The sequence below is a fragment of the Leptopilina heterotoma genome, unplaced genomic scaffold, assembly GCF_015476425.1.
Source record: "Leptopilina heterotoma isolate Lh14 unplaced genomic scaffold, ASM1547642v1 Lhet_162, whole genome shotgun sequence".
Classification (NCBI taxonomy): Eukaryota; Metazoa; Arthropoda; class Insecta; order Hymenoptera; family Figitidae; genus Leptopilina; species Leptopilina heterotoma.
The window spans coordinates 487,480-511,563 of NW_025110878.1; the positions used below are offsets into that span (position 1 = coordinate 487,480).

General features: G+C 33.5%; 2 protein-coding genes and 1 long non-coding RNA gene across 3 annotated transcripts; 2 read left to right on the top strand and 1 right to left on the bottom strand.

Annotated features, from left to right (window-relative positions):
• Positions 1-2,347: 2,347 nt before the first annotated feature.
• Positions 2,348-8,172, bottom strand: LOC122498958. Its single transcript, XR_006301283.1, has 3 exons — positions 7,041-8,172; positions 4,814-5,262; positions 2,348-3,642 (listed from the first exon to the last, which is right to left on the bottom strand). It is a non-coding gene; the product is annotated as an uncharacterized LOC122498958 (long non-coding RNA).
• A 12,040-nt stretch (positions 8,173-20,212) lies between these two features.
• Positions 20,213-21,598, top strand: LOC122498977. Its single transcript, XM_043606994.1, has one exon. The coding sequence runs from the start codon at positions 20,213-20,215 to the stop codon at positions 21,596-21,598; it is 1,386 nt and encodes a 461-aa protein (XP_043462929.1).
• Positions 21,599-21,679: 81 nt separating this feature from the next.
• On the top strand, positions 21,680-23,820 carry LOC122498978. Its single transcript, XM_043606995.1, has 2 exons — positions 21,680-23,117; positions 23,165-23,820. Exons 1-2 carry the CDS (start codon positions 21,680-21,682, stop codon positions 23,818-23,820), a joined length of 2,094 nt encoding a protein of 697 aa, XP_043462930.1.
• Positions 23,821-24,084: the final 264 nt, after the last annotated feature.

A 24,084-nucleotide genomic window follows, 5' to 3' on the forward strand; every position in this document is an offset into this window, starting at 1 on the left:
GAGGACAACGAGACGACGAAAGGTGCAGCCACGACTTCCTCAAAGGTTTTTGGCGGGTTTTTAAACCTAGAGGCTAGAGGTACGGTCAACAAGTACCTGGGTCGCAAAAGGTGATTCGAGGATCCCGCAGATATCCCCTTGAGTCACTGCAGGCTGATAAATCATCATCGAGGAGCGGATTGCTTCAGACTCGTAATACAGGAATATTGAACTGAAGAGATTGATCCGCGAGTGCCATAGTTAGTGTATTTAGTGACAATAAATTTTACAATGAAATAGGTTAAGTGTTTGAAGAGTGTATAGTGTACCGCCTTATATACGATCAATCAGTCATCGAGAACCTCGAAATGGTAAGTCGATTGCCCATTGTTAATGTTGCGAGCCAATAATAAATTAATCTAATAAAATATTTCAAGTCGATAAGAGAAAAAATAATATATGGTTGTCAGAGTTTGAATTAATGTTTTAATGAAATAATACAGTTAATAAGTATTTGCAAAATTTATGCAGTATGTGTGAGCGGGTATATAAATAAACAAATAAATTATATTTGAAGAGTATGATCCTTATTATCGGAATTTATACAAAGGTCTTAAAAAGAGTAATATTCTAAATTGTAGAATTAAAGAGTTAACTTATAAACGGTCTCTGAGGTTAAATAAGTAGATCAATTTTGAAAATAAATTATTTCGTTAAAATTAATAATTTATAAAAATTTAGATAAGATGCTTACTTGTAATGCAACTAACAAAGACGCGAGAATCGGTACCTTACGGAAAAAATTAACGGGACAACGAGGTTATAATATTAGTGATCGGAAAATTTTTAATTTAAACGGTTGGCGACATAATCGATTCTGATATGGAAAATTACGAAGTAAATGAAATCAAAATAGTGTGCTTTCTGTATGCTTAAATGTGAAATCCGGGAAAATGGTTATCACAATCCACCAGTATATTTTCCTCCGCGTCGAACCCCTGATTCTAGAGAAAATGGTTGTTAGTAAATTAATAGAAATCGGTTATTGTCTGGATACGAGAAACTTGATTACCGTAAAGAATCAAATGCATTTGTTTAGTGGGCAAATCAAAATTATCAGTAGAGTAGTCTAGAGTCAATTAAAGGCTTTTGCCACAACGGCACAGCGTGAAAATGAAAAGTTTCACTGTTTGGTCACAGTGGAAAGAAACTCTTATTTTCAGCCATGAACGGTAACTTAAATTTAGATGCAACATTTTTAAGACAGCCTTTGTTAAATTTCAAATCCTATTTTGCTGAATTTAAAGTATACTGATTATCAGTAGAGAACGTGCTCAATTTGAAGCAATCATGTTAAAATCAGCAGTTGTGTACATAATAAAAAAAAAAATTTAGAACTGTAAATTCAGATTGTCTATCCTTATTTTCACACGATCCGAGCTTAAATTAAGACTGTCATTACTTTCAAGACTTGTTTATAATTTCAGATAGTTCTTAAAATATGATTTACTTTTACAGTAGTCTTCGTGCTAATAAAATTCTCGCGAATATGATAGATTTAATTGAGGATGAAATAGCACTTCAGATTGTTCCTCCCTTTATAAAATCTGTTTGGGAAATGGCATTAAAATGTTTTGTTATGAGTTTAAACTAAGATTTAATTCTACGAGTAAAAATAGATAAATCTTCGAATCTACATAAATGGGAGGGCGAGCTGGAAAATTCGCCGCGCAAAATTGTAGAAACTAGAATCACGGTAACGACAGATCACAACCATCGAAGGAAAATGGAAATAGATATTCGATTAATGACAACAATCGTCGGTATTTACTTTGAATGGTTACAGCGAGAATCGTTCGTAGCACGTACGATTCTTTTCGAAAAGTGTTGTAAATTCACTAGAGAAATTTTTGAGACTTGAGAAAGAAAAGGTTATTCAGTACGGTTTTCGAATAAATAAAATTTTGTTAATTTAACGCTTTTAGTCGCACATTTTTCATTTTCTAAAATAAGACAAATAAAACAAAACATTCGGACAATGAATAAGAATAATTATTTACTTTAACGTTTTGAAATCTAAATGATTTCTTCTTTAGGGAGTAATTTGTCAATAAGATAAAAAAAAAATAATAATTGGTCGAATTAAGTAAAAACATATTACTAATAGAGTCCTTACAATGAACAGTAATTGAATAAGATAGAAAAACAAATAAAAACAATAAATTGAATAAGAACAGAGAATGAAACACAATTTCTTTATTTTTCAATAAAATGTAATTTATTTTGAATACATGTTTGAAAAGAAAATTAGGCGCTTCTTACCTCTTACTGTATAAGTACAGAAATAAATTTTCTGAAAAGGTACTTATTTCAATTGACGTAGTATTCGTTCTCAAATGATTTTTATTTAAAATAATTTCGTTGTTAACTCTCAGCAATTGTTTATCTATTTTTCACTTGTTATGATTATATAATAGTGAAAATCCAAAAAAGCTATTTTTGTTAATAAAAGACCAATAAAAGAAAAATTTATAAAACTAGAAAAATTAGGTAGGTCACTGAGAAATACAGCATTACTCAAAGGTTAATAAAATTGATTGAGGATGAATATAGCGCGAAAACGAGGACTCCCGATTTTTTTAAAACATTCCGGAAAATAGCACGCGATAGTTTTATAATGGGCTTTAATAAAAAATTAATGTTAAAGTGAGTTGAATAATTATTTTAACAGAGAAGTTTCCCCTTTAGGAAACAACTTTGCGAAAAAAAAAAAAATAATAAGTCAAGTTCGAAAAGGGATTTAATAGAAAAATCGATGAACCTCAAGAAAACGCGAAAAATCACCCGAGAATAAATATCAAAGAAAATGAAATATTCTATTTGTTCCCTATAACAATGAGCACGTGCGTAAGAAAATTTGCCGCGAAACCTTCCAAGAAATCGAAAGAAATGAAAATAAATAAAACCCGACGATAATGATGATAGTTGCTTTTACTGCGGTAAAAGGGGCACATTGCTCGTAATCATTGAAAAACGCGAATGTCAAAAGATTGTCATAAAAGAAATCGGACGAAAATAAAGATGACAAAACGGGCGACGACGACGGACTTGTGCAATGCGATGCACCAATTAGACAGGTTATCATACCCTTCGAAACGTTGAAAACAACTTTCTTTTAGTGTCACTATTGTTAGTGCTGATCCTGAATACGGTTAAATTCAATTCCTTCACTGTGAAAATTGAGTCTTGTTTGAGCTTGATTTTAAATAAACCAACTTATACTATTCTAAATATTAACTAAATTTCAGATTGGTAAATTGATTTTAGGACCGACTACTGTCTTATTTTTAAGCCAAAAATAAGTTGAATTCAAGAAAGTACGTTTGAGCTGCGAGTACCCTATAACGTTGTTTTACAGTATTGTTAATACACGAGATGAATTAAATTTTGTTAAGTAATCTAGTTTAAATGAAGAAAAACTTCAATAAATCCAGAAATAAAATATGATCTATTTCTTATTATTAAACAAGGCCTATCAACTATCGGTGAAGTACATTTTAAAATAAATAAAGTTTCTTCTTCTTTTCAAAATATTTTGAGTGATGTTCTGTAGACTGTGATGGCATGTTAAGTATGCCTTTTCTGTCCAATTCCACGATCGATCTGGAAAGAAAACGGTTAAACATAAATTAAGAGGATTAATTTCGTTAATCCTTTCGTTAAATTGCTACAACACTCGGTAGAAAAGATATTAAGCAAAACATAACATTACGTGTTGTAGAGCAAATGCGGAAATACTTTCATGAAATTCAATTGACAAAAGATGTAAAGTAGATACAAAAAGGACCAACAAGAGTAGAGTGAAAAATGTTATTGACATTAAAGACAGTTCAGACAGTAAGAAATTAAATTCTATCATGAGTATCCATTAAAGAGTGTTTTCCTGATTTATGCTAACAAGACTAACGTTAGCATAGTTAGCAAAGCTCGAAGTGGGGATACTCCTGTTAGAAAACTACTAACGAAACGTATAACGGAGACACGCAATTCGAAATTGCGATAGAGATTTGTGATTTTGCAATTCTTGTAAATTTCGGAAGAGATATGGTGGAGAAAAAGGTAGATGCATATGCCTTGGGCGGCTCCGGTTCGCACCATTACCCTGCATTCGTCTCAGAATTTTCCAAAGGCCACGGAAAATTGTTGACAAATGTAGCCTGGTGTCAGATCCGCTGGCCCACATCCCCTATCTTATTTCCAATGGTATGTGTAAGACGAGCCATGTGGGGTCGCATCAAGGAAAGGAAATACTTGCGAGTTTTTTCCTGAGTGCTGTAAGACCGGCGCTATTGAGAGCTCCGGCAAGCGAATGTGTAAGACCGGTGCTATTGAGAGCTCCGGCAATGGTATGTGTAAGACGAGCCATGTGGGGTCGCATCAGGGCAAGGAAAATTGCAAAATTTTCCGAACCCAGCATTGCTCTAAACTTGTGTTGTGAGCTGTTGATTGTCGATGAAAGTGACGATGACGTGTTAAATGACATTGACAGTTGTTACTTGAAGGGTATCCGGGACGATATTTTGAACATCCCCCGACGAAACAGATGATGACATTGATAATGACGAAAGAAAAGAAAAATCGATTAAAAGTTAGTGAAAGTTTTCCGCAGGAGCTACGAAAATATACCATGCTGGTATGAATTCAAGAAATTTTATTTTAACTCCTTTGTTCGAGTTATAAGTAGAGATAAAGTTGGACGAGAATCGATAATTTTATTAATTTTGTTCGTACGAAAGTGTTGTAACAAATCAAATGGAAATAAAATTTTACTCACTTTTTGCTGTAAAGAAGTAAAATCAGTTATGCGATTAAGTATCATAAGCCTGAAAGAAAGAAATTAATTATTGAAAGCATCTCCGACAAATTTTGTAGTAAAGCGTGTTCATGTCCTCATCGCAAAGTAATAGATAGAAACACGTGTACGCTATACGGTTGTAATTGTTTATTTTTAGTACTATTAATCAAGCGATAGAAAATTTTATGCAGTATGAATATAAACAAAATTTGCATATATATTTGATTAATAAATATACGACAATGTTAAATTTTGACACTTTTCCTTAGGATACCTCAGAGAAATAGAAAAGTTATTTAAGTTTAAAGATCTCTATATTTAAAGAAATTTTAAATTCTACTTATCCTTTTTGCTCGAAGAGTCAGAGCAGGTAAAAAAAAACGTCGAGTATCTTTGCAGAACTTGTTGAAATACATATATTATTGAACCTGTAATGTAATGAACGAAAACAATTAAGACCTTTTATCATCTTGTTAAAGTAAAATTATGTATTATAAACTCGAAATTTTGTTGCAGCAACAAACAAGAAAATTATAAGAAAGAAAAAGTAACGTTAGAATTGAAACGACACGCGTTTTACGAGAATGTATACGTATGAGTATGTGTGTATAAATAATAAAAACTGTAAAATTGATAAATTAACTTTGAAAGAAGAGAAGTTAAATTTTAATAAATAACAAAATATTATAATACCTATGAAATTTGTCGTGTTAACATTTTTAGATAAAGAGTATCAAGTGAACGAATTATAACAATCATGAAATAAAGTTTAAACATTTATAGCAGAAAGAAGTTCCTTTTCTCAAATCTTAACAAAATAAAAAATTTGCCATCACTCTTATTCATAACTAGCTGCCGTATTCGTCTTCAAAAGAAATAATATTCATGAATTTTACGCTTTTATAACTACACGCATAACTATTTGTGTGTTTCAAAATTATGTGTAGGAATGCAGATTTTATTAAAGATTAAAGAAACATTTAAACGAAAGGTAATTGAAATATTGTTGTAGAAAATTAAAATATGGTTTTGTCTTACAAACTCGAATTTATTATTTATTTTCACTTTTATTATGGAAATGAGTTTTGAATTTATCTCAAAATTTGTTACAGATAGAGTCAATTAATGTATCAAAATTGAAATATGCAATTTGATTTTTCGTATTTTTAAAAGTGCTATAACTTCTATTCAAGTATTATTAGTATTATTTTTGATTGAACATGTCTAAGATTTTAAGTCACGACAATGGCTAACAAACTATGAAGATCCACTTTGGTCATTCAAATCGTTTCATAAAAAATATTAACAATAGACAAATAAATGGACGAACAAACAATTTTCTACAGTCCTTTAATTAATGGGTTAAAACGAAAAAAAAAATGTGTGAAATTTCTCGAGTCTTGTGTAAAGTCCTGATAGAAGACAAATTTATAAAAATAAATTAAATTAAATTAATAAATATAATTAAAATCTTGTTTAACCGCAATCTATCAAAAGCAGAGGCGAAAAATATATGCATATTTTTGTCGTATATTATAGTCATTATTGAAATTTTAAATTAAATTGCGACTTGGTGACTTTAATTTTACGGTTACGAAAATATAGCAATATTCAATTAAAATGCAAATAATTTTAAATGTTTTGATTTTTGGATTTTCTAAACAAAAGAGTTTGATTTCTCCCGTTCTAATTAATAATTTTAAGTATGTAACGGTATAAATTTTCCCTAAGTGACTGCCTAACATTAACAAATTCTATTCAAATTTGTCCCGGCGTTTGTGTGATTAAAGTACAGAGATTTTGCGACAGACAAATATATTTATTAATTATATTAGCATTTCTGAAATCGTTAGTATTTTGAAAGAAGTATTCATGGTAGAATTTTCAAGTTTCAGCAAGGCACAAACAGAAGTCCGTTTTTATTTATATGGATAGATAACTATTTTATATTGTCCACTAAAATAATGTTATTTTTATACATTAACCAATAATTATAGAATCTGAAGAAAAGGAAGTTAATCTAAAAATGATTGACAAAATTCGCATTTATGATTGTTATAACCGATCTCTTCTTCAAAAATACTCCAATAAATGTAATTGAAGCACATTTCCAATTCAATATTTAAATTAAAAGAAACTAAGAAAGATTGACGTTTAATTCATTAATTGCTAAATAATTACAAACAAAACAATGTGAGTTACTTACCATAACTATATATGTCGACGTATATACGGATATTTATGAATTGCAAATAAACTCTTAAATTTCACAACAGGATGAATGTTTTATGTGAACACTATATTTTCCATTACACATACGAAATTGTAACTATATTTCGTTTAATCTACGTGTTGTTAATTACTTTAATTATAAAAAGACATCTTATAAAAGAATGCCTTTTTATTAAGGAGGGAAGTGTGACGTATGTGCATGATACGCTCCTTTCCCAATAGAGGCAGCACTTAATGCGCGGTTTAATTCAAATAATTAAACATAAATTAACGCAACCAACACATTATAATTATTGAGATTTCTATATAATTCAAATTATTGGCAAGCAACATGGGCAAATCGACCAAATATTTTCTCACGATAAAATCCTGAGTGGAACGAATCATAAAATTGAATACAATAAAGCATGCAGTAGAGGTGACGAAACTTAATCCCTCACAATAAATATTTTTGGACTTTTTAGAATATAACGTTAAATTAAAGTACATGTTTTACTTATTTGTCACGTTTTAGAAATTCTTATTTTATAGTTTTATTGCTTCTTAAAGAAACTCGAGTAAATCGCTCATCTGGTTACCATAAAAACCTAAGAGCCCTTTTTGCCTGGGTAATAAAAAAGGGGACACTATTGTTTCGTAATCCCTACTGCATAGACGAGTTAGTAAAAATCTAAAACACCCTCTTTTTCCGCCTTTTTGGGTTTTTCCACTTTTTAGCGAATCAGACATAAATAGGCGTATATATGTATTCCTTCCTGGCACTCGTGGGGGGGGGGGGGCAAAGGCCCCCAGGATGGGACCGTACGGTCTTGGAGAAAACAGATACTGTTCTACCTCGAAAGTATTAACAAGATATGTTGAGAGATTAAGAATAAAGTTAATATAGTATGAATTTAGAAGTTTCATTTAATCACCAATAATAATAATTTTTAACTTGTATTTTTCGCTAAGCAAGCAGTAAAGTATTCATATCACCGCGGAAGTTGAGCTTCTTAGCTCTTTATTGTGGAAACGAACTTTCATCGTCGAGGATTCCGCTTTGAATTAAACTCTAATTATAAAATCAAAGTAGTGTTAAATTTCTAGTAAAAGTTTGAATTTTTAGAATTTTACCGCGCAAACTGACTCGGCGCGTCACACTCAAATAGTCGAAACGCCATCTGTTCGAAATGTCAAGTAGTAGAATGGTAAAGTAGTCGAAACGCCATCTGTTCGAATTGCCAAGTAGTAGAATGGTAAAGTAGTCGAATGTTCAAAACGTCGAATGATAAAAACGTCGAATGCTCAGAACATCGAACTGTTAATTCGTCGAATGCTCAAAACGTCGAATGCTCAAAACGTCGAATGATAAAAACGTCGAATGCTAAAAACATCGGATCGTCAAAAGTTCGAAAAAGTTCTTTGTTTTAAGTTAATGCTTTAAGTTATGCTCCTGCACTTTCGATTGGTCAAGTAGCTCTGTTACAAAGTGTAATTAATGAATATTTAAATTTAAGAATAGAATGCTTTCCAATGGTGCCACTTAGACCAAAACACCACTTCATAGCACATTACCCATCTTTAATAGAAGAGTTTGGCCCATTAAAACATGTTTGTACACTTAGAGGGGTGAGAGCAAACATCAATTCTTTAAAAGCCTTATAAGGCATACATGTCATGTTTTCATACATTCGATGAAGATTCAGTAAAAGCATTTGATGCTGCAGAATTTAATTTAGAAAATTTTCAGAAGTCTTTTGCAGAAGTAATAAAATCTTTTATGAAGTCCAACAATACATTCTATTATGTGGCATCAAAAATTTCTTTTCGCGGTATAAATTATTGCGAAAATATGAGTCTCTGTGTTGGTGTATGTGAAACGGGCAATTTTCGAGTTTTGAAAATAAAACATATTTTATTTAATAAAAGGTGTGACACACTTTATTTCGTTGGTTTCACAAATGAAATTGTTGAAAATGATCAACTCGGTATCTTTGAAATTAAGAAAAAAGGAAATGATTCAAATTTATCCATTGTTCCCTATTCCTCTTTGTTTTTCTACTTTTTTCTTGTTTGTTTTTGAAAACAAACCTGTTGAAAATTCCGACGTCGTAAACTACGTTGTACATGACGCCGTAAACGACATTATCGTATCGACGTCATATATCACGTAGTATACGACGTCGGAAACGAAAGCGGAAATTGGGATAGTGAATGACGTAGTATACGACTTCGTAAACTACGTAGTAAACGGCGTAGCAAACGACGTCGTTTACGGTGTGGCGAAAATGATTATTCTAATATTATTTAATAAATACGTGAAAAAAGCAGTTATTATATAGAATAAAAATTATTTTAATTAAAATAAAATCATACATCATTTCTAAAAGGTCAAATTCCTAATTGACAATAAATAAGACGTTGTTTTCATATTCAAATTATTTTTCATTAATATAATATAAAATATCTTTTTTAACATTATGTAACTCATGAAAATCCTTTAGAAGAACAAGTATAACAAGTTAATAAATATACACTGAAAAAAAAATTTATTTGATTCAAATAATTCAAATTATTTGAAAAATATTTATTTGATTCAAATACTTTTTAGTTGGATCAAAAAAATATTTATTTGATTAAAATAACTTGAATTATTTGAATCACACTTATTTGAACCAAATAAATCGTATTTGATTCAATTAAATAATTAATTAAATTGAATAAATGAATTTGTGTAATACAAATAATGAGTTACTTGAAACTATTCTGCCGTCCTTTTTAAAAAAGACACTATCTACATTTTAGCTCAATCGGAGATATTGAAGGAAACGCGTTAGCATCCCGTGTAGAAAAATTTCGTGGCGCTAGCTAGCAGCGCTAGACTGTATGTAAATTTACCATGTATCTAGCACTGCTAGCTAGCGCCAAGAAATTTTTCTACACGGGATCTAGATCTCTTAATAAAATTAAAAATTTTGTAAACAAACTTATGTTCTTCACTAATTCGGACACGCTCTTTTCATTGCTGCAAAAAAATTATTAATTTTAATTATTTATTAATAAAACTGTAGATAGTGCACATATTTTATCCGAAAATTATGGAGAATACATGAAAAGTGCACTATGTGGTAGATAGTACCTACGTTTAAAATTGCTTTGTCCGTCCACTTTCCTGTTTAAAGCGTCACTATCTACATTATTTTCTAACACAATCCTTTATTTCTGTTATATTTTCATTATTATTTTATATTTTATTTTATTTATTATTATATTATATTTTTTAATTTTGAAAATACCGAACGAAAAATCACGAACAATAGAGGGGCTGATAGTAAAAATGGTTTATAATAATAATAATAATAATAATAATGGGAGCAAAAGTAGAATAAGTGACTTGAGAGAAAAAACGGGTTAAAATGATTATGTAATTTCTTGATAAATTAATTATATTAATGCTTAAAAAATATTGTCAATAATAAAAAAACTTATTTTATTTGAATTCATATTTTGTAATTATAATAATTAATTTATCAAGAAATTACACAATCATTTTAATCTGTTTTTGCTTCTAAGTCACTTATTCCACTTTTGCTCCCGTTATTATTTTAAACCATTTTTACTATCAGCCTTTCAATACATAAATTTTATTTAGCTTTACAACTTTATTTTATTTGATTATTATGTTCTGCATTAAAGTTTTATTAAATTAAATGTTAACTTTACAAAAAAAAATAATTAAAATTGTTTTTTAATTTGCATTAAATATATGTGTTAATACAAAATAAAAGCTTTATTTGCAAATTATTTTATTATTTTTATTTTATTTGCATAATTAAACTTGTAGATAGTGCTCTCTCTCGCGGAAAGTTAACCAAAGTTCGAGAAAAATATGTACGAACTAGCTGTCGTACCCGTCTTCGACGGGTTTTAGTTTCTACTAATATATTTGAACATGTGTCTACCAATTGGGAATTTAATTTGACTGGGAAAAACTAATAATTAGTTACCATTAACTATTTCATTATCAAAATATTACCATTTGAATCAGTAAATGACTTTTTCTATCAAATACTATTTTTAACTAATTCAGATTTACAGAACAGTATTTGTCAATTTGTAGTACTTTATGCGTTCGTAGTATTTTAATTAATGCATTAATAATTAATACTAATTTTCCACCAGCTTTTGGAGTTATATAAGAGTCTAATTCGAACTAATTGTATCGCAAGTAGGCCCCACGTTACGACTGCTAAAATCAAAAATAAGACCTATATATTGTAATCTGAAAGTAGGTCTTAAATTTTGACAAATAAAAATATTACATCAATAGAAATTAAAGCAAAAACAATTTTTTAAAAATGAATTAATATAATAAAACTTTTTTTAATTAGATAAGAAAATTCCCGATTTTTCTAGTCGAATTAAATTCCCGGCTATTTCTCGGGATACCTTTGCGATTAATATAGACACTCTGTTAAATGTATTAGTAGAAATTATAACATGTTTTTGATTCCCACATGGGAAATCTACATGGGATCCACTTTTATAAAGGAAACCATATTGATTCCTATGTAAAACCGTATGGTATAATTTTTCCATATCCCTATTAAAAATTTCCACATGGGATTTTACATTTTACCCGTTTTTGCGTAATGCCCGAATAGAATTTTGGAAAGCAACAACATACCCCAAACATTTCTAAAATTCAAGAAGAACAATTTTAATTCATAAATAGGAATTTGTTATTTATTTTCAAAGTCATTTCTAAAACATTTCTTGAATTCAAAAAAAAGAAAATTTTGATTCATAAATCCCAATTCATAAATCTTAAGGACTTTCTGTGTCCCAGTGCCCGCTGAAGACAAATTTCAGTATTACACGGAGAAAATTTGTTCCCTATATTTTACCGAATTTTTCAATAAAGTTGGGATATAGTAGCATAATCGTAATTTTTAATAATTTTTATATTATTTTTTCGGTAACAATATTTAAAATCTAATGTGATATCTTTATTCCTTAAGAACTAGTACTGTAAAATTTGAAAAAAAATTGAAACTGAACGTTTAATGTAAATTAAATAAATACCTCCTTGATGGGCACTAACGTTTCAGGAATAGTTCGGTAAAACTTTCTTGACTTGCCTAAAGTGTTAGTTTTCAGGAATAGTTCGGTAAAACTTCCTTGACTTGCCTAAAGTTTTAGTTTTCTGGATTGAAATACTTTATTTCAAGTGTCCCGCAGTCAAATGAAAGACTTTCACACTAATAGTTGATTTTTCCAACTTATTTAGACTTAATTAATAATCATTTTATTATTATTTAAATTAAAATTCAATTAATTAATTATTTTAAACACTTATTAATTGCCAAATATGTAATAAATGCTTTTAAATAATGTAAAAAGAAAATATAAAACGGCAATAACATACTTATTTTTTTAACATAAAATTTATTCATTTTAATTAAATATGAATAATAGTAAGTAAGTAAGCAAGTAAACATAAGTAAGTAAGCAAAAAGGAAATAACTTGCTTGCTTACTAGCTTACTTTCCTTCTTGCTTACTTTGCTTACTTGCTTATTTCTTTCTTGCTTACTTGCTTACCTACTTATTTGCTTACTTCCTAATTTCCTTCTTGCTAACTTGCTTGTTTTCTTTCTGCTTACTTACTTCCTTATATGCTTACTTGCTTACCTTCTTATTTCCTTCTTGCTTACTTTGCTTACTTGCTTATTTCCTTCTTGATTACTTACTTTCTTATTTGCTTATTTCTTTCTTGCTTACTTTGCTTACTTGCTTATTTCTTTCTTGCTTACTTCCTAATTTCCTTCTTGCTTACTTGCTTGTTTCCTTTCTGCTTACTTACTTCCTTATATGCTTACTTGCTTACTTTCTTATTTCCTTCTTACTTACTTTGCTTACTTGCTTACTTTGCTTACTTGCTTATTTCCTCCTTGCTTACTTTTCTTACTTGCTTATTTCCTTCTTGATTACTTACTTTCTTACTTGCTTATTTCCTTCTTGCTTACTTGCTTGCTTCCTTTTTGCTTACTTACTTCCTTATATGCTTGCTTACTTTCTTATTTCCTTCTTGCTTACTTTGCTTACTTGCTTATTTCCTCCTTGCTTACTTTGCTTACTTGCTCATTTCCTTCTTGATTACTTACTTTCTGATTTGCTTACTTTCTTACTTGCTTATTTCCTTCTTGCTTACTTTATTCCTTATTTGCTTACTTGCTTATTTCCTTTTCGCTTTTTAATACCTCACAATTATTATTTAATATTTCAGAAAGATTAATTTTCTATTAATTAATTTAATAATTTCCAACTTGCACTTTTAATATGTATATTTTTAATTTTAAACACAAAAATTTGAAAATAATAAGGATTTTCATAAATTATTGTTTTATTCCATTAAATACAAATTTAAACATTTTTCTTTATAATAATAAAAACATAATTTAAAAATATTTCATAAATTGACCTTGAATATAGTTAGAAATGATTCATTAATATAAATAATTTTTAATTTTGTACAACGATAGATTATTAATTTGAATCTTTCTCACAAGCGGTGAAATAAAATTGAGATTAATATATAAGGACAGTTGAAACTTTCTGAAGCATTAATGTAAAGCGTGCGATGTGTGTATTAGTGTATGCGTTTAGAATGTACTGTAGGCAGGTGTATCAATTAGTATTTGTTCGTAAACAATTGTAGGGGGTTTAGGTAGTGATTAAAGTAGGTAAATTGAGAGTTACGGCAGTATTAATATAGATCTACTGAAGTAACATTATTTTTTATTTTTGTTCTTCAAGTTTTACCGAACTTTCAGTAAATTGCAACTCGTCAGTTTTACCGAAGACTTTAACTTACGTTTTACCGAACTATTCAATAAATTGCAACTCGTCAGTTTTACCGAAGACTTTATCTTACGTTTTACCGAACTATTCAATAAATATGAATGTAGCGAGCACTTGGCTTACGTTTTACCGAACTGTAACTGAAGCGCTAATACATGTATCGTGAGCTTTATGATTTTTACATTATTTTTCAATGCAATTTCTTTTACAGTCTAGTTCTTGAAAAATTACTGTTTTGACACTTCATCCCAGTTTTACCGAACTAAATTCAGTAAAATTTCAGGAATAAATTTTCTCCGTGTATTGATACTTTTACTCTATACCCTTTATATTGAACATAAATATTTTATTTTCTACGTTAAATATGATAATACATACTATGAAATTTTCAAACTTAAAACCTGAAAATATCAATATAGAAATTGTTTGCAAACTCTCACGTTAATTGATTTTAGAAAATTTGTAATCGGCATCAAATTCATGACTCTAAACTTTTTAATAAAATAAATGTAATAAATGTAATTAAAAATTTAAAAACATCAATCGATATCACTACCAACTTAATAAAAAATTGAACAATATTCAACAAAAAAAATTAATTAAAAATTTTGTCGAAAATCAAAAATATAATTTTGGCTTAAAAATTCGGATTAATTATTTATATTTCATTTTTATAGTAAAAATGAGTTGTATTTACATTAAAAAGTAGCTACAAAAAGTGTCACATCAATTTGACAAAAATTTAAAAAAATTGCATTTTTTTTATTTTTTGAATTTTGTGAAAAAAGCTATAACTTTCGTTCAGCTTAATATTTTCCAATCGGATATGGCTATAAATTTAAGTTAGACTCAGACCAAAGAGACTGTAAAGTTTCGTTTTAATCGGTCAAGTAGTCTTTGTGTTTATCCCGGACAAAATATTGCGTACAGACATACATACATACATACATACATACACACAGACATACATACATACATACATACATACATACATAATTTTTTTTACTGTCATTTTTGGAATTCTTACTACTCGAATAGAAAAACTAAACATGAAATTTCAAATTCTATGCAATGTACAGACAAAAGTCTGATCTTATTTATAAAGAAAACGTCATTATGTACATACTATCGGTTCAAAAAGTATAGTCAGTTGACTTTGAAGGCTTGTAACTTGAATAAAAAAAATCATTAAAAAAAATCGCACAATATTGAAACTGTATGGAATCAGTAAGTAATTTATTTCTACATTAATGTAAAAAATTAAAAACAAATAAAAATTTTTTTCTTAAAGTTATTAATTTTTGAAGGGAAAAAGAACATGTTTTTTGACACTATTTTCAATAAGGCCTACTTTGGTAACATATAACTCGTTTAATGAGAGTCCTATGATGTTCCTGATTTTTTTCTATGTTCCTTAAATCTTTCTGAATAATGTTATTTAAACCAATAACCGTTATTATAATAACTTTTTGAGATTATTAAACGAAACCGTAGTTGTGTTATCTTTGTTGGAAATTAAGGTACGAAGATGAGACAAAGCATACGTTACGGAAAATACGACACTGCTTACGATTCGCCAAAGAAATTTTGAAAAAAAATTATTTTAAGTAATTATTTGCAAAAGTATTTTCAGTTTTTTGCTTTATTGCACCATTAGCAGTCAGGTGCATACTACTGTAAGTCTTTTTGTCCGAGACTCCAAGTTTAGCTAGTGCTACCTTTTTTTTGGTCATTTTTTTCTGTGGTTGAAACTGATTTATAACTTTAAAGATCTGGTTGTTAAGGATGTACAGAGGTGTAAACACCTAAAATATTTTTCCTGTCTTAAGAAATTCAAAATTGTATGTAGGTTTGGGTAGAAGTGACCTGAAGTCCTCACTTACCTGCTCATGTGACATGTCTACAATACTACAGTTTATCGCATTTAAAATGTTGACGCCTATGGGAAATGGTTTATGATGGTGTGCACCTTACCGCTAATGGTGCAATAAAGCAAAAAACTGAATATAGTTTTGCAAATAACTTCTTGAAATAATTTTTTTTCCAAACTTTTGTTGATGAATCGTAATAAGTGTCCTCATATTCTCCGTAACGTGTACTTTGTCTCATCTTCGTACCTTAATTTCCAACAAAGATAACATGACTACTATTTCTTTTAAATATCTCAAAAAGTTATTATAATAACGGTTATTTGTTTAAATAACATTATTCAGAAAGATTTAAGGAACATAGAAAAAAATCAGGAACATCATAGGACTCTTATTAAACTAGTTACATGTTACCAAAGTAGACCCTGTGAAAATGATGCCAAAAAACATGTTCTTTTTCCCTTCAAAAATTAATAACTTTCGAAATAATTTTTTTGTATTTCCTTCATTTTCTACAATAACGTAGAAATGTTGTTTGCTACTGATTCCAAGTTGTTTCAATATTATGCGATTTTTATTACTCAAGATATAAGCGGTCAAAGCCAACTGACTTTACATTTTACACCGATAGTAGTTCTCTACTTTTGTGACTTTTGAAATATTTCATTTATTAAATATAAATAAAAAATATTTAACCCAATAGGTAAATTTTTTTTATCGATTCTAATTAACTAAATTATTTAATATACGAATAATGAATTAGTTAATACTAATACCCTATTTTATGAAGACAAATAAAAAGTATTTCGACAAATAAAAATGTGTTATTTGGATACAGAATATACGGCACTGGCATTGATATAGTAGATTAGGCGAGAAGCCTTCTGTGGCCGAGCGGTTTAAATACGTGCGTTTAAGACTTCCGGTATGCGTTAGGGGTGGGGGGACGGTGAGTTCGATCCCACATGCGAGCGAATATTTTTCATTTTAAGCCTTTTAAGCGTTATATAAAATAATAAAATTGTGTGTTGTGTTGTGAATAAAAACTGTGTGAACATGTTTGTAAATAATGTTAAAAGTCTGTTAAACAATCAGTTAATATATATAATATAATATATAAATATAATATAATAATATATTAATGAATTAAAAAAATACTAAATATTTAAAAAAAAAATTTTTGTATTAAATATAGAATGAAATAATTTTTATAATTGATTCAAATAATTATTTACTAGCTTGAAATATTACATTTATTTGATTTGAATAATTTGTATTTGATACAAATAACTATTTATTTGATACGATAAAACAAAATACTTAGGTCTAGTAAATATTTATTTGAGTTGAATAATTTCTATAATTGATTCAAATAATTATTTATTAGTTTGAAATACTCCATTTATTTGATTTGAATAATTTGTATTTGATTCAAATAAATAGTTATTCAGTAAATCAATTAGAATTCACTGTTATTGAACAATTAACTACAATAAACGCTTATGATGAAGCATGTAGCATATTGAAAAAGATTGTTGGAATCTCTAGGGAACAATCAGTAGTACAAACCATGGACATTTCCAAAGTTTGTATTCATATGGATGTAAATGGTACTTAGTATATTTGCGCTGTGCCAAATCTATACCATTATTAATTACTAAGTTAGTGCATTTTTCTGAGAAATGTTCCAAATTTTTAAAATGGAAATTGATTTTAGTTCAAAAATTATTACTTACAAGAATTTTATTACTTTACCTGACTTTTTTAAAAATTTTTTAAAACTTTTGAATTTGTAATAAGTTAAAAACGACCGTTGGTACGTAATGCTGTAAGCAATGCTCAAAACTTTGTAAGTTAAATTATTATCCTTTTATAAATATGAGTGATTTTATTTATTATCTTAATTTAAATTCATCTCACTTCAGATATTTTTACTTATTACTAGATCTTTGTTATTTACACTAGGGGGGCTTCGCCCCCCTGCGCGCTTCGCGCGCCAACCCCCTATCTCTATTTTTATATTTATTTTAATTTTTATAAATTTAAAGTAATTTTTTCTTAATATCAATGCATCTTAATAAATTGCATACAATACATGACAAAATACACATAGATTTTGACGTAATGTAACAATCGTTATGAACCTTTTTTATCTATATGTCAAAAATTAGATTAAACTTTGACATATATTTTGACCCATTTTAACCTATAGGTTAAAAAGGCATCGAATTTGACATAGATTTTGACGTATCATAGATACGTTTATAGTCCTTTATTGTCCCTTTTTAAGTTGTAGTTAAATAAAAGTCAAATTACACATAGATTATGACGTAACTAAATGAGGGAGTAAAAATAAAACGTCAAAATTAGGTCAAAATTATAGGTGTAAGAGCAAACACAATTTTAAAATTACCTTACATTGTTAGGTCAGATGCCAAACTTCACCTCATCATTAAGTCTGCGCGCGGAAATTGTTTGACAAATTTTGACGTCTCTATGTCAAAGCTGCCCTCCCTAGGGGTTTCAAGACCTTGCCGTTGGTGGGAGGCGCACGAGGGGCTTTACCCAGTGGGAGGCTACTTCTCGATATCTCTCGTGGGGAATGGGGGGTCGAACCCTTCAAAATGGGTCGGCCGCTACAGAAACCGAATCTTCTGTGTTTCGCTGGGCAGTGTCTCAGGGCACAAGGATTTAGAGGGATATCGAGAGAGACGGGATGGACAGAGGCTTAACCGTGGGTCCATTCCGAAGACTTCTCACTGGTGGAAGTCTGACCAAGAAGAAACCCTTCCATGGTTACGTTGGCTGTGCCATGGCGATTGAGGCGCGAGTCTCTGCCACCCAATCCGTGATGAACTCGTGTCCATGGATGAATGATACTAGGGTTAACAAATCCGTCGGGTTCTTCCGTGGGGGGTTGGACGGGGGACGACCATCGCTGGGCATTACTTAGCTCTCGTAAAGTTCGGGAACGGTTGTGTTACAGGAGGGGCCCGTCCTCTGGACGACCCGTCCCCGTGGGGGGCTCGAATGGAGGTATCTTAAGTCGGTTCTACAATGGGCACGTCAGACGTCCACGTCCGACGTGCCCATTGTAGAACCGACTTGACTGACATGGGTGCGATCCCATGTGAGCAGAATACATCGACCGAAAGCAGAAAATCATCAGCGTGAAAAGAACAACAATATCTATCTATCTCTTTTGCACTCATAATTTTCTGCTTTCGGTCGACGTATTCTGCTCACATGGGATCGCACCCTTATTCAAATGGGTGACGTCATACGTTCGCGTTCACGTTATTGTGTTCTCTCCTTTAAACGAGACTCCGAGATACCAGGCGAACTCTCGGATGTATTTAGCCTTATCCTTGAATAGAGACTCTTCAAGGACGGACCTTTTATTTCCTCTTTTCTCGTGGGACCAAAAATGGATACTACTAATTTAAACAAAAATCGAAGCAATAACGCGGAACAGGCGGGCATTGCAGAGCCCCCTTCGGGGAATCTCATTGCTGGTGCGGGGACTACGCTTGGGGCTGGGGTTGGGACCACAGGGGACCAAACCTCGCAACAAGTAGAAAGGGTTCAGCAACACTTGGGTAACCTTGCCCTTGAGGGCAAGAAACTAAGTTCTCTCTGAGAACCGAATCGCATACCGCTGGCTCTTCTCAGAACACTTCTGGAGTGGGGGGGAGGGCGTCGGGGTCCGGGCCGGGGAAAAGACGGCAGGACTCGGAGGAGGCTTCCCCTAGCAATAGAATGCCGCCAAAGAAGATAAGGGGCCCACAAGGGGGAACCTTATCGTTTGCGGAGATCACTAGATCGTCATTAGCCGGGGCGATCGTCGCGGAAGGCTATCCTAGGGTCCAGATGACGTTGGCTAATCTGGACCAATTAAGGGTAGCAATTCATGAGGGGATTGGGGGGGACGAAGTCGGACCCTATCCTCATTTTGGAGAGGTTCGCCTCACTAGGGGAGCGATCCTAGTAGAGTGCCTGGACTCAGAATCTAGGGAATGGCTAAATAGCCGTATACCTAGGTTCAGTCAGGCGTTAGAGGGTCTTGCCATCAAGGTGGTGGATCCGGCTGAGCTAATCAAGCTGGTAAGGGTTGTGGCGTGGGTACCCGGTCCTAGGGTGAACCAGGCTTCAATCCTTAAAAACCTCGGTAGACAAAATACCGGGGTGGATACATCCGCGTGGAGGGTGTATTCGGGAGGCGAGGGGAGAGCAGACCAAGCCTCGACTGTGGGCTGGACTCTCGCGTTAGGAGTACCAGAGAGCGACATTGAAGCTCTCCAAGCCCGGCAGTTGAAACTGTGTTTTGGGCTAGGTCAAATCACTCTAAGAGTGGCGAGGCAAGGTACTGACACAGCTGCTGGGCAGGGTACCCAGGGAGGGGAAGCGACTGAGGAAACCGTGAATCAGCATTAAAAATGGCTGCTTCCGGGATTCATTGTGCGCAGATTAATTTGCATCATTGTAAGGGCGCTTCGGCGATTTTAGCCAAGAGCTTGACAAAGATGCAGACAGCTTTAGCCTTTATTCAAGAACCTTGGGTTTTCAAGGGGAGAATTAGAGGTCTGAACGGCTGTGGTGAGCTGGTTAGTTTACCACAGGAACCAGTTCCAAGGGCGTGTCTGATCTATAAAGGTCTAGATGCTTTCCCACTTTTGGAATTAACTACTAGGGACTTAGCTGTAGTTAAAGCTAAGTATCTAGAAAAGAACGGAAATAAAAGGGAGGTGGTAATAGCGTCCGCTTACTTTCCGGGAACAGGGGATGAACCTGCACCACCAAGAGAGGTGGAGAGGTTGGTAGATTACTGCCAAAGGCGAGGGCTTCCCTTGTTAATAGGGTGTGATGCTAATGCGCATCATGTTGTTTGGGGTAGCACAGACATTAATGACAGAGGCAGAAGACTTTTAGATTTTCTGTTAGATACAGATTTAGACATTTTAAATCAGTGTAATGAGCCGACTTTCGTTACTGTTAACAGAAAAGAGGTGTTGGATATTACGATCTGTTCCAAGTCTTTGTGTGAGGGCGTGAGGGACTGGAGGGTGTCTGATGAGGATTCTCTTATTACGTTTAGATTGGAATCGAAGGATCGGGAACAGAAGTGGGGTCGTAAACCTAGGAGTACCGACTGGGCTTCATATAGTGAAGACCTCAGGGCCTCCATGGCATGCTTCCCCACTTCCTATGGAACGATGGAGGAGTTAGAGCTTGCAGCGGAATATCTGCGAGATTCTATTATCTGGTCCTTTGAAAGGAACTGTGTAGTTAAGAAAATGGGCTTCAATGGGGGCGGTAAATGGTGGACCCCCCGTTTGGAGGAACATAGGAAAACCGTAAGAAAGCTCTTTAATAAGGCTAAGAAACGTAGGCATCAGCGAGCATGGGATGAATATCATACCGCTCGCGATTCTTACAAGAAAGAAGTAGAGAGGGCAAGGGGTGTCAGCTGGAGAAGTTTTTGCGAGGGAATCGAGAGGGTACCAGAAGCTTCAAGGCTTCATAAAGTACTAGCTCGAGACCCAATGGCAAAATTAACTACTATTAAGCTGCCTAATGGGCAGTATGCCCAGGATAAAAGGGAGTGTCTAAAGCACTTGATGGAGGTAAACTTCCCGGACTTTAGAGAAGGTCTGGAGAACAGCCATGGCATAGGACCAGGTAGGAACCGAGGATATCGGGAACACTGGAAACTAGCAGCCAGGGTTGTAACTCCGGAAGGGATTGATTGGGCAATAAGCACTTTCAAACCATTTAAGGCTTCAGGGGGGGACGGTATATATCCGGTTCTTTTGCAAAAGTGATTGGATTGTATTAGAGTACCCCTGTGTAAAATTATGAGAGCATGTATAGCTCTAAGTTATACACCGGAGTCTTGGAAAAAGATGAGGGTTGTGTTTATTCCGAAGGCCGGTCGGTCAGGGTATACTGCGGCGAAGGACTTCAGGCCAATTAGCCTAACCTCTTTTATATTAAAGACGTTAAAGAAACTGGTGGATAATTTTATTAGACAGGAATGTCTTAGAGATTTTCCCTTGCATCAGGGACAGCATGCATATAGAGCAGGCTTCTCAGTAGAAACAGCCCTCCATTCGGCAGTAGGCAGAATAGAGGGACAAATTAGCAGCGGGGGTTATGCGGTTGGCACCTTTCTTGATATCGAAGGTGCCTTCCCTAACACTTCTAGTAAAGCCATTTGTAGGGCAGCCAGGATGCGAGGTGTGCCCGAGCCGCTAGTTAAGTGGATCGACAGCATCCTTCGAGAAAGGGCCCTGGAAGCGGAATATGGTGAGGCTAAGGTAACAGGCCTGGTCTCAAAAGGGTGCCCACAGGGTGGAGTCCTTTCTCCTTCATTGTGGTGCTTGGTGGCAGATGAGTTAATTAGGAACCTCAATAGCCAGGGTTATTATACGCAAAGTTATCCGGATGATTTCCTTATAATTATAAGAGGGCACTCAATCGAGACCCTCTTAGAACTTCCGGAACGTGCACTTAAGATTGTCAGGGATTGGTGCAATCTGACTGGACTTTCTGTAAACCCGGAGAAAACGAACATAGTAGTTTTCACAAGAAAATATAAGGTATCGAGTTTGAAAAAACCGATATTTTATGGAAAAGAGATTTCCTTTTCTGAATCGGCTAAGTATCTGGGAGTAATACTGGATAAAAAACTGGTTTGGAGGGAACATTTCGAATATCAGTATGGCAGGTTTTGTACCGCGTTTTGGGCGTGTAGAAGGGCGATAGGGTCATCGTGGGGACTAAGGCCTAATATGGTCAACTGGCTCTATCAGATGATCTTAAAACCAAGGTTTCTTCACGCGGTGGTTGTCTGGTGGTATAGGACTCAACTGATAACGGTTAAAGAGAAACTGGGCCAACTGCAGGCAATGATTTTCAGGGGTATTACGGGGGCAATGGGGACCACGCCAACAGCTGCGTTGGGATTCATGCTTGCCGAGGTACCTCTGCATATTGCCGCGGTGAAAAAGGCGGCTCTTACTATGAGCAGGTTAACTGCGCAGGGAAGGTGGAGGGTTGGTGGGTTACACACCAAGCTTCCACGCTCAATTCTATCAATACCAGAATTAAGTATGGTGCAAGATAGAATGATCAAGAGGGTGAAATTTAAACCCCGCTTTAAGATCATTACACCTTCCAGAATAGACTGGAAGAAAGGTTTTCCACTTGGGGACGAAGTCTGGTATACAGATGGCTCCAAGATGGACTGCGGTGCAGGCTTCGGAATTTATCGGAAAACTGGCCGCATTAAAGTGGCTGAGTCATTAGGACAATATGCCACGGTCTGGCAGGCAGAGGTCTGTGCGATTTTAACTTGCGCCCAAATATCCATTCGAAATGGAACAAAGGGCAAGAGGATTGTATTTGTGTGGATAGTCAAGCGGCCTTAGGGGCTCTGAAAAATCCCACAATAGAATCAAAACTCGTCTGGGAATGCCGCAGCGTACTAGATGAGTTGGGTTCAGTAAATAGACTTTCATTGATTTGGGTACCGGGTCACTCGGGAATCAAGGGTAATGAAAGAGTAGACGTCTTGGCGAAAACCGGTTCCGAGACGAAATTTATAGGTCCTGAACCAGCAGTGGCAATAATGCCATGCTTGGTTAAGGGAGCCATAGAAAGATGGGGTGAAAAGGAACATGAGAAGTATTGGGCGAGCGTTGTGGTGGGAAGGCAAGCGAAAACTCTGTTGGGGTTAGCACTCAACAGGAGGCGAGCGAGCGATCTCCTAAAACTCGATAAGATCAGAGTTAGAACCGTAGTTCGCCTACTTACGGGTCATGGACTATTGAACTACCATCAGCATAAAATAGGCAGACAAGTTTCACCTATGTGCAGACTGTGTGGGGAAAGTAACGAAACTTCGACTCACATATTATCTGAATGCCCAGCGTTAGCTAGGATCAGGCTATCTAGCTGGGGTCAAGCAATTATTGACCCTAAGCAGGTGAGCAACCTATCGATAGAAGAGATACTGGACTTCTGGAGAAGAACAGGACTCTAAGAAGTTGCTACAAACGAGCGAACTGGAGTTTGGTACAATGGGTTCTATAACCTAGGTGCTTACTTTCCCCTCTTGAGGAAAATCCAGCTCGATCTCGGTGTCAGATTAGATTAGATTAGATGTCAAAGCTGCCCTCAAACTTGACCTAAATTTTGAGGGTAGCGGGAATAGACCTTTTCATTTCAATTCGGAAGTCGCGAATGCGCCTGCGCAGCAACCATCACAGTTCACCAATTTTAAAAGTTTCGGCCCTGTTCTATTAAC

Coding starts and splice junctions, on each gene's coding strand:
- LOC122498977 (XM_043606994.1), top strand. CDS start 20,213: ATGGCTGCTTCCGGGATTCATTGTGCGCAGATTAATTTGCATCATTGT.
- LOC122498978 (XM_043606995.1), top strand. CDS start 21,680: ATGAGGGTTGTGTTTATTCCGAAGGCCGGTCGGTCAGGGTATACTGCG. Junction 23,118..23,164: donor GGTCTGGCAGGCAGAGGTCT/GTGCGATTTTAA, acceptor AATGGAACAAAG/GGCAAGAGGATTGTATTTGT.